The sequence below is a fragment of the Orbicella faveolata genome, unplaced genomic scaffold (genome assembly GCF_042242905.1).
Source record: "Orbicella faveolata isolate gen_17 unplaced genomic scaffold, um_ofav_v1 contig_46, whole genome shotgun sequence".
Taxonomy (NCBI): domain Eukaryota; kingdom Metazoa; phylum Cnidaria; class Anthozoa; order Scleractinia; family Merulinidae; genus Orbicella; species Orbicella faveolata.
The window spans coordinates 5,575,625-5,587,261 of record NW_028301576.1 but is presented as its reverse complement, the minus strand read 5'-3'; the positions used below and the strand labels follow the sequence as shown (position 1 = coordinate 5,587,261).

Here is an 11,637-nt window from a genome sequence, read left to right as displayed (position 1 = left end):
AGGACAGAAAGAGCACCCCAAGTGGAGGTTGCCGACATCGAAAGGACAATCGTCATCAAATCACAAAATCCCGTGGAATGAAAGACACCAAGAGCGATTAAACTTCCTAATTGAACTTCTTATGCAGCCAGGGGTAATGGCTTACCCTGACTTTGAACGACCATTTGTACTGCACACGGATGCCTCAAGCGAAGGACTTGGGGCGGTGCTCTACCAAGAACAAGGGGGGAAATTGAGAGTTGTTGGCTATGGCTCAAGGACATTGACGCCCGCGGAACGGAACTACCACTTGCACTCAGGAAAGTTAGAATTCTTGGCCCTAAAGTGGGCAATTACTGACAAATTCAGGGATTACTTATTCTATGCTCCATCCTTCGCTGTTTTCACTGACAATAACCCGTTAACGTATGTGATGTCATCAGCAAAGTTGAATGCCACGGGGCATCGGTGGGTGGCCGAGTTAGCGGATTATAACTTTACAACAAGTACCGACCGGGCAAGACTAATGTTGACGCGGATGTTCTGTCAAGAATCCCATTGGACATAGACAAGTATATGAGCGATTGTACAGAGGAAGTACCCAAAGATGTCCTTGAGGCAACCGTGGAAGCAGTTAGGGAACAGGCAAAAGGCACAATCCCATGGGTTACGGCAATTGCCGCAGACTTGACAACTCCTGAACCGACATTAAAGGATCTGAATCTAAAACCCTTCAGCCCTAGTGAAATCAAGGAGGCACAGCACTCGGATAGTGCTATATGCCGCGTGCTTTACTACAAGACACACGGGATCAAACCGGGTGGTGGCCAACTGAAGAATGAACCCCATGGAGTTACCAACCTTATGAGAGAATGGAAGAAACTGGAAGTTGATGAACATGGTATCCTGCGACGAAGAACAAGCTCTAAGATACAATTAGTTCTGCCACACAACTTCATCCCAGTGGTACTTAAAGAACTACACACAGAGATGGGACACCTTGGAGTGGAGAGAGTCGCAGAACTTGCAAGGTCCCGCTTCTACTGGCCACATATGTACCGTGACATAGAGTATTTTGTGACACAACGTTGCAGATGCATCAAACAGAAGAAACCAAACACAGTCACGAAAGCACCTATGATGCACCTGATGACATCAGCACCCTTTGAAGTAGTTTCCATTGATTTTCTGCATCTGGACAAGAGCAAAGGTGGATATGAATATGTACTGCTGATTGTTGATAACTTTACCAAATATGCCCAAGCCTATGCAACGCGCAACAAGACGGCCCGCACTGCTGCTGAGAAGATCTACAATGAGTTTATCCCAAGGTTCGGTTTCCCAGCACGAATACATCACGACCAAGGTGGTGAGTTTGAAAACAAATTGTTCCACAACCTAGAACGTCTCAGTGGAGTTGCCAGCTCGCGAACCACTCCATACCACCCACAGGGCAATGGCCAGGTAGAACGCATGAACCGAACGTTACTCTCGATGCTAAGGACCCTCCCGGAGGAAAAGAAATCGAACTGGAAAGATTCCTTAAACAAGCTTATACATGCGTACAACTGCACAAGACACGAAACGACTGGGTTCTCGCCATTTTACCTGATGTTTGGCCGTTCCCCACGATTACCAGTTGATTTGCTGTTTGACCTAGACAACGACCTTCAACAGGGTGATTACCAGGACTATGTAAAGACGTGGCAAGCAGATATGAGACGGGCCTACGACCTAGCATCTAGGAACACCCAGAAATCGTCAGCCAGGAGTAAAGTGTATTACGACAAGAAGGCTTCCGCAGCAGTCCGACTCCCCGGCGACCGCGTACTTGTTAGAAACCTTTCAGAAAGGGGAGGACCTGGAAAGCTCCGTTCACACTGGGAAGAGCAAATTTATGTAGTTGAGGAACGCATATCTGATAGTCCAGTCTATCGAGTAAAGCCAGAACTTGGCCGTGGGAAACAACGCGTGTTACACCGTAACTTGCTACTTCCTTGTGATGCTTTACCACTGCCTAAACCAACGAGAGCATCATCCAAGACCACCCAACTAAGACCTAGAGTGCCACCTCAGCCTGAAGACATTGGAGAGAGTTCCGATGATGAGTATGAGATGAACACACTGTCCTCTCCAGTCACCCATGAAATAGCCTTTCCGGCGGAAGTAGACATCCCTCCTATGGACCCACAGGACCACTGTGATAATGAAGATTGTGCCACAATGTCAGATACCAGGGACCAACCTGACCCACAAGTGGACACTGGTGACTCATCAGTGCCAAATTCATCCGTTCTAGATGTGACTGATATGGCCCCTGAGGAAAGTGACAATTCAGATTCAGAGGAACACCTAGAGGGAGCTACGCGACCTAGAAGGGAGAGACGACCCCCTCGGATTCTGACTTACAGTCAGATGGGGGTACCCGAGTACCAACGTTTAAACCCAGTAGTAAACGCAATTCAATGCCCTCAGGTGATACTTCCCTACCAAGTCATGGCCAACTGGCTTGTACCTTACTGCCGGTGTGTTCACTGCACCCCGCACATCCCATTTATTCCACAGCTACAGTATATACCACAGCCCATATGGACAAACCAGTAATGAACACTCCTGAAGTCACAACTGATTACTCCGAGTATTAACCATGGACAAGCAGACCTGTTGCTCGCCTTCTGTGACTTAACTCATAAGCGAAATTTGTGTTGGATTTTCCCTCTAGTTACAAACTGTTAAAGACAAAACCTGCAGATAATGGAACTGCCACAATAGGTATTCAGTTTGAAACATGATGAGAACTGACGCTCCCTCCCAACCATTGTTCTTTTTGGTTTTGTATTTCCTGTTATAATGTCGGGACGACATTTCTGTTGGAGGGGAGTGTGTTACAAGTAGAACGTGAGGGACTGGGCCCAGCCCCAGGTTACTTATTATTATGGGATCAAAAATCCCACGCGTTGGTGAGAATGAAAACGAAACGAGGATCGATGAGAAAACGTGTTGTCATTGTAGTTTTGTAGTAGTTCCTGTGCGAGATTGAGTAGAGTGTAACACAAGCCTATACCGAAAACACAAATATGGCCTACTTGTAAGTAACAGAGACTGTATTTATCTTGCAAGCTTGGGTAGTGATCATAAGTCTATTTACTAGATGCTACAATTATTATGATCTCGTTTCCTAATAGATTCGTTTAGCCTAGTGCTCTCTAGAATATGGAGCTTAAGCAACGACAACGGCGCCGTCAAGTACGACGCCTAGTGAAATAAGAATTTATATTTTACCAGCGAAATTCGCAATTGTCTAGATCTGTTTACTACGCCAACGACTCAAAAACGTGCTCAGGTTAAACGGCATGGAATGACAGTGTTCACTTCCAAATGGAGATATACAAAACTAGCCATCGTCGTTCGCGTTCCTTTGACTAGGCAGAACTTTGTAACTTCACGTTCTTGTTTTACAAACGGCGGCAAAGAAATGTACAAAGATAACGCACGCACACAGCTATTTTTTTACTCATTAAACCTTTTATTTGGTAACGTTCTCTTTGCCGTCGTCGTCGTGGTTTGCTTAAGCTCCCCATTATTTATTTTTTTTTTGGTCTATCACAATATCATAAACTCGTGAATATGATTAAATCTGAAAGAAACAATTCTTCAGCGAAACATCATATGGTTTGAACTAGAGCAGCAAACAAAGAAGTATTTAAGTTTCGTGATACCGAGTGTCAGCTCTCGAATCTGTTCCACTCTATATCAACATAATTTTGCCAAATGCAATTAAATCCTTGTGTACTCTTTCAGTTGAAGTTTTAAAATTGCTTTCATAGAATCAGCTTTCACAAAAAATATACTTTACTGTATTTCTGTATTCCCCGCGAAATATCATCCAAATTGCGTAACACCCATCATTAACAAATGCCAAAGAAATACTGAATCGTTCCCAGAAAAATCCTGCCTTGTTAACCAGACAAGTATCGCATACAGTGCTTATACATTTTACGGTATACCACGGTAAAATTGATATCACCAGCGGCAGATAAAACTTGGCGAATTTGAGTAAATATTTTTTGGCGCTTAATGCGTTTCTGGCTCTCTCAAACTCAGCCTTCTCTCTTAGCTGTGGGAGCTGATTGGATTCACCTGGTACAACTCTCGATCTGTTTTTGAGCTTACGGTAAGTTAACCAGCTTACCATAATAAAAGCCAGCCACGACGTAGAGCAAAATAGATGAATAAAAATGATGTAATAAATCTTTTCGTCGATACCGGTGAACGACAAACACGAAAATATCAAGCAAACTGCTACAACGGACAGAGAAACCAAGAACGTGACCCGTTTTGTAACTTTTACCCGGTTGAAGTGAGGGTGTGCGTATGCGGTATATCTCTCAATGTTGATCATCAAGTACATCGCAAGTTTCGATGCGATCAAAAAGTCCGTTAACAACGACGTGAAGCTTGGAAAATCCAAATATCTCGGCTTTTTGGTTAGGCCTCGAAGGATTTCACCGACGCCAAAATACGGCAGAAGAACTGTTCCGGCCAAGAAGTAAAGGCCACGATTGACATCTTCGATTCTGTGGATAGCTTTGCGAGTCAGGTTTAAAGGATTCTTCACAACTGCAATGATAAGAGTGATACTTCCAAAACATGCCATAAAAGCCGAAAAAATTGATATTATTCCGTTTGCCAGCAAAACCGAAGAGTAGAAATCCATTTCTTAAGCTGCCTAGTAATTCGTTGCTTCTTTCAAGTTGGCGTGGTAGCAGAACTTCATTGACGAAACTAACCATCTGCTGAAAAGCAATTTTGTGCTTTGAATATATTTCTTTAGCTCTTTGCCTATTAAATTGGCAGACGTCTTTAAATGTTTCCCACCGCGTCTGTGAATGGCGTCGGTGATTGTTATTGAGCCATGCAATCAATTCATGAGATAATGCTATGCCAGATGAATCTCACCTCATTCATGGAACCTTCAATTTCTAAGTGTTCAGAGGCTTGGTAGGCAGGTGACAGAAAGCAAACAAACTGTAATGTAACAAAGATACAAGATATTGCCTTTCAGCGATAACAGTCACAGACTCGTAAGCTGAAAGAAATATGGCGATCACTAAAAAAAGTATTAAAAAAGATAAAACGACGACGTCAGCAAATTAACGAGCGATGTTAATAATCACGAAAAATTCAGGCTGTGTTTCGATTATTTGTCTAACACGCTGTCAATATAGCAATTTATCAAGGGTGCGAGTGCGAAACAGGACATGTTGCCAAATTGCGGTCACTTGCACGTTTTTTGGAAAACAATTCCTTTCTGAACACTGATGAACACAAGAGAGTCATCCATCGATGAAAATAAGCACCTGAAAAAAAAAACAACAATAATTTTTGTTCTCTCGACCCTTACCTGGGAAAGACCAGAGAGAAAATCAGGTTTTTGAAAATTTAAACGAATTCCCCATTTATGAATTTAAAATTTGTTTTTGCAGCTGCCTTGCAAACTAAAAGCAAACAAAAAAAAAATATAGACCTTCAGTGGCTGGCTCGCAATGATAAAATCGTTGTACCAAAGATATATATCAAGAATTGTACAACGAGAATTGGGTGCGCGGAAAAGTAGAATATATTTCGGCTAAAACCTTCTCCGAAGCAAATGTCAGCGTTGTTATGCGCATAAAAAAAAAAACAAAAAAAACCACTTCCTCTGGTAGAAAAAAACACGCCGTTCTTTCTGAAATTTATTTTTACAATTACGCTAATTGTTACTTTTTTTTTCAAAAGATCTTTGCACTCAACCAAAATTTCATTAAATTTTTCACAAGGTGGAGATTCATTCACGCCATTAATACTCATTTTCTCACAATTTTTTTTTCTGTTTTCACAAGCGCCAACCAGTAATTCTGAAAAATTAGTTTCAACAAAAGTAAATGCAAAGTCATATTTTTAAATAATAACCACATTCGTTTATAAACTATAACGAAATACTGATTTCAAAGCAGTTGAACGCTAACAGAAGGAATGTAAAAATTTTATTGTCATTCATTTTTATTTCCCACATTTACTGACAAGGCAGAAACACGAATAATTCAAATTCCAACCAAAAGAACCCAGATTATCTGAGACTTCACAGCATACACCAGACCAAAGCTATAAAACCCCAAACATATTCTTCTGCTCTGACCTCGAACCAGAGAGTGTATAAAAACTAATTTTCCCTTTTTTGTCTGCCACCTTTCAATTTAACTTGTGAGTTCATAGAATGAATATTCAGTTATTCTCGCGTTTGTTTAGGTTATTGTTATTTTTATAAAATTCACCATCTTTATTCAATTAATACAACGTTTTTTATTTGGATTACGTCAATGTGATTTCTAAGCCGTGCAAAAAGTTACTCCTACCACTCGCTTATTTGACAGGCATTATTTTAGAACAACATGTAGAACGGATCAAATGTTGGGAACTGCAATGTGTCAAGGATTAATATAACAAAATTCTAACATGGTGCCCAGGCTTAGGGCACTAAAACAGAATAACTGATTTATTCATTTCCCTCAACCTCGATGTCATTTTTTTCGTCACCATGCTAAAACTTGTTAATACCATACGCATTCTAACCAATCTTCACCGGTAAGATTAGTAAGATTGAGTGAGAGTAATTAAGATTGGTACGATTAACTTCAGTAAGATTATCCAGAATGCAATGAAGTCGTTATTGGCTTTATTTATGTCATATTGACATTATCTCCAACGCGGGCTTGAAGAGGTTTTAAGCAAAATGAATAATATTTTTTGCGCGTGTGCTGTCGTTTTTAATAAAATATGATTTATTTGGAGATAAACATGCCATTTGTCACATTTTAAAACGAATTTCTTTCTTAACATAAACACACCCACGCAACTGCAACATTAAGCTTAGCTTTTAGCAATTAGTCACTCAATAGTGTATTTGACTCGAAAAAAGAATTACAATATTTAAAAGAAACTTGAATGAATTATTTATTAATCAGTACATACTCTAATTTTACAGACTTCGCCTAAAAACGGTAGGAAAAAAAAAAACAAGAACAACAATGCATGGGCTGTATTATTAGAAAATGTATTTATTTAATACTTTACAATTTCGCCAAAAAGAAAAAACAAAAAAAATAGCCGGAGTAGCTCACGCCCTCAAAAAAACTTGGAAACTGGTCATTTCATGCTGCTGATTTGCACAGAACGGCTGCGGAAAGTACAAAAGTGCCTAATGCACGTGCAGATTCGTTGTCCTACTAATTTAAGCCTTTTGTTAGGCGATGTTCTGGTTGCCATTACCGTTGTGTTTGCCCGTAAGTTCCTTGTATATTAATGATCATTGTCCGAGCGTACTAGTTTTTGTAACATATTTGTGACATTACGTGTATAGACCAATTTCGACATATTAAAATTCAGCCTAACACAATAGACCTCAGCAAGAGGCTCTGGGGAATAAACCCCACAAACTCTGTAGTTATTTCCCAGAGCCTCGTACTGAGGTCTATTGTTTTAGGCTGAATTTTAATAAATCGAAAATGATCTATTGCGTGTCTAAGGTTAAGGTAGTCTTGTAGCTTATCCGGCCTTCCCTTATTAAAATAACCTTACAAGATTGTTGATATTGATAATAGCAAGAAAGTCCATTAACTGCACTCTAAATGCGCTGATAGCAGCTAGCCTATCTAATGCCTGATAAAATTATCTACCCAAAGCCTGAAAACAAACAAACACAGAAAAACTTTATTCTTAAATAGCTTTGATGTTACAGATGTCACGTTTTGTAAGTATGTATTTAATGTATTTGAACTTTTAATTAAAATTTTTTGAGGAAATGTCTATTTATTTACTCGTCTTTTTTCTTTGCAACATCAAATTTCCCATATTTTAGTGACAAAACTGAGAATTGGAATTTTACTGACAAATGCCATTCACAATGGGCTCACAATTAGACCTTTTCCACCAGATATAATTATACTGTTTTCCCAGTAGTTGGGCTGAACAGTCTGACTTTCAAGGAAGTATTTGCAATTAAATTTCCCAAATCCAAATTGTCGTTAAAATGACTCGTATTCGTGCCTTTTTGACGGCCAAAAAAAACCTCATTCAGAGGTTCTCTCTCAGAGAAGACAGCCTCAATTTGTTTTTATTTTTTTCACCGAAATGTTTGTAACCGGAATTGTCGCTTCAAAGCGATTTACAGTCTCAGCCATTTGCAAAGACGATTAATGGCGGAACAATAATTAAATGCTTATCTTCGAAAAAAGCGCCTCACTGAGTTATAGTACGCTTCAAAGCGAATCGTGAGAGTTATTGGCCCAAGAGCATCTGGTAGAAACACAAGTGATATTGACAGGCGTTGCCAGAAGAATCCCACATCGTTTGCTAAAATGGCGTTCCGGTCTGTCAGTTCACCGACTTTCACAACATACCAAGGTAAAATGCTTAAAATCAACGGACCCAAAAATAAAGAAACAACAGTGAGATATTTTCTCGCCGTTCGTGAGGAATGCTTCCTGTGGCGTTCTAACTTTTCCACTGACTGAGGAATCTCATTACTGGTAATTCTGTTTCTAGTTTTTATTTTCCAATAAGTGAATCCCGTTGTGATAATTGGTAACGACATCGGAAATGAAAAGAACACATGGATGTAAATTGTGTAGAAGACCTGTTCGTTTATCCCAGTAAACGATAAACACACAGAAAGCAGTAAAAATGACTCCATTAAAAATACTGTGATCACAATTTTTCTCCTTGTCGTCAATCGACGGTGAAGATACGGTGAAACGAAGGCTGTACATCGCTCGATCGAAATGACTAGAGACACTTGTACGTTGGCTTGAGCGAAGACAAAAAATGTTGTAGACAAGTAGCTTGGGAAGCGGATGGTTCTTGAAGTGATTTCTAAGCCATGTAAGATCTCAGCCACTCCAAAATAGGGCAGAAACATGATGCTGGCCATAAGGTTAGTGTAGAAGAAAGCATTATGTATTTTATCAATCGGTCTCTCTGGGCGAAGAGGAAACTTGGCGATCGCCGCGATTAAAACAATATTCACTAGGCAGATTGTCACTGAAAGTAAAAGCGAAAAACATCCGTTAAAAATCAAAGCGATCGACTCGAATCTCCTCATCTTCATTCCGTCTCCATATGTGGTGATGTTATTCATCCTACAGAGGGACACTCGGCTTTTAAGAATACTTGGTGTAGAGAACTTCGCTCGTAGTTACAAGTCTCCTAGCCGCTGAATTACCGATTTTGTCGCCTTATAAGACAATTATACCAACGGAGGAAGCACTGTCAATGCATTGGATGACCATTTGTTTTGAAATTTCTCAGCCAATCCGATTGAAGAAGAAGTCAATGATTGCATTTAGATGTGTTGATTGTGGCACAAAACCTAAGGACTTCTGTAAATTACCATGGAAAACAGTATTATTCACAGACAATAAGAAGTAGCTGGAACTAAATACAGCCTACTTCCATTCACATATTGGTCTGACAATTTATTGCTTATTTATTTTTCTATAAACAGTCCGGTAAAAACCAATTATCATGAAGCGGCTGGTCTATTAAAACTGTGTATGTTGTTATGGTGACAACGTGATATTTAAAATTAGAAAAGATGGAAAGTCAGTTTTGAACGAATAGCAAAGCGTTCGAGTGATGTCATAACTCAGACACACTCAGACAAACAAAACGGAATGGTGGAAAATTTGAAGCTTTTTCAAGCGCGTAAGCAAGTGTTCCTAAAACAATTTTTAAAACGAAAATTTGGCGTTCATTTTCCTGCTATTTCTCTCAGAAAACGCCTATGCTGTCTGACTCTCGCAGGGTTCCAGTAATTTGCATTCTATTTTTAGACTTCACGCACTTCGTTGTTGAAATTGAACTGCATTTCTCATCCATCAGTCAGCTCATTTCTCAATAATCAATAAGCTTGTAAATCTCAGAACTTAGCTATCAGATTAAAAGGCGCCTCATTTCTCATTCGGCAGTTAAAATTTGACCAATTCTCAGCTATCAGTAAACCCCATCCGATTGCTCCTGGGTTCATCGAGGGAAAATATGAAGTAATTAGGGCTATGCCACTTCCTAAACAGCCACAGGAAGTGTTCAAATTATAACAATTATTTCCTTGTCGAGCTTAGCTTGAAGGGAATCTCACAATCCTGTGTATATACATGCGATCGTGTTTGCATTAATGACATGAGAAATTATCAACAGCAAGGATGTACAATGAATTTAACAGAATCAACTCTAGTTAATGAAAACATGTTGGTTCATTTTCAGGGTAAAACTGGTGACAACAAGAGGAATTGACCAGCGGACAGCATGAACTCATTTTCGCGATCAAAACCCAGAGGTATTAAAAATCAGAGTCCTTGACCCGGCATTTAACAGAATATTTCCGAGTTGCCTTTTGCCTCTTGTCAAAACGAGTCTGGTATGAAAACGTGTTCCGCCTGCAGATTCATTCTCATGCAAATCAAATTTATTTTCATAACAAAGGGTTTGCACGAAGACTCGTTTTGAAACAGAGGCACAAGGTAACCCGAAAATGGCCTACTGAGTTTGACTCGTTGCGAATGTCAGTCATCACAAATTTTGTCTATTTGTCAGTTAAATTTGCGTCATTTGTCAGTGATCGGTTAAGCTGTGGCTGTTAATATACTAGCGAAGACCTTAAATGGCTTAAACCTTCCCTTATTGATTCCTTTCATAGAAAATATGCATCTAGTTAAACGCAAAACCCTTCTTTTTTTAATTCTTTGTTTTCTAGTTTCCATCTATTTACAAAACAAGCATCTCAATTTCTTACCAGCAACTTCTAATGAAATTAAAGCCTAAATTTCAACGTGCCATTTGTCAACTGCAGTTAACCCCATCCAGACCCTCCTATTGTTTAACATTAACCCAATACAGAACGCTCCATATTGGTTCATTTGCATATGCTTATAGGGAGGAGATGCGCGTTCTTCAAATGATTTAAAATTTGAGTAAATTCAAATTTGAGTAACAAATAGCAAGAGAGAATCTTTCCTGATGTAACTATAAAATTTAAACCAAGGTAAGAAAGGAGAAAGGAACAATACAGGGCAAACAGATATAGCCTGTCCTATCTGCTATATAATTAGCTGTCAACCTGCCTTTCGCACTGTATTAGTCCTTAGCAATAATTGTAAGGTGAATGATTTTAGCGAAGCTTGTCTTCTTTAATGTCGTGATGCTTGCCAAAAATGAAGTCTGTGTCCTTGAATGTTTTAATGTTGATGCTATTATCTTTTATCCAGGGAAAATCATGTTTCCAGAACTCAGAAGATATGTTATACACAAGCGCGGGCTCGATGGATTATTCTTCTTCGTGAAAGAAATTGTTGATGAGAGAACTAGTTAACGATAGATGAAGAAATTTTCAATCGCAATGGACGATGCAGTTCAGCACTTCTTATTGGAAGGAGAATGAAGGGAAAGCTAAGAAGGCAGATGATGGGAATTTGTAGTGGGCTTAAACGTTTTTTACAGGGGTACATCGTACTTCGTGATATGAAATCATCATATCACGTGTGCAATGACCTGAGTGAATCTTTTGGATAGCCGAGACTACTAGAATTCGAACTACCAAAACTTGTGACAAGAAAGTAATTCAGA

General features: G+C 39.5%; 2 protein-coding genes across 2 annotated transcripts; both read right to left on the bottom strand.

Annotated features, from left to right (window-relative positions):
• Positions 1–3,065: 3,065 nt before the first annotated feature.
• Positions 3,066–5,152, bottom strand: LOC149098115 (uncharacterized). The gene has a single exon (XM_089278506.1). The coding sequence runs from the start codon at positions 4,694–4,696 to the stop codon at positions 3,809–3,811; it is 888 nt and encodes a 295-aa protein (XP_089134632.1). The 5' UTR covers positions 4,697–5,152; the 3' UTR covers positions 3,066–3,808.
• Positions 5,153–6,777: 1,625 nt separating this feature from the next.
• On the bottom strand, positions 6,778–9,257 carry LOC110069188 (uncharacterized). The gene has a single exon (XM_020776673.2). The coding sequence runs from the start codon at positions 9,152–9,154 to the stop codon at positions 8,237–8,239; it is 918 nt and encodes a 305-aa protein (XP_020632332.2). The 5' UTR covers positions 9,155–9,257; the 3' UTR covers positions 6,778–8,236.
• Positions 9,258–11,637: the final 2,380 nt, after the last annotated feature.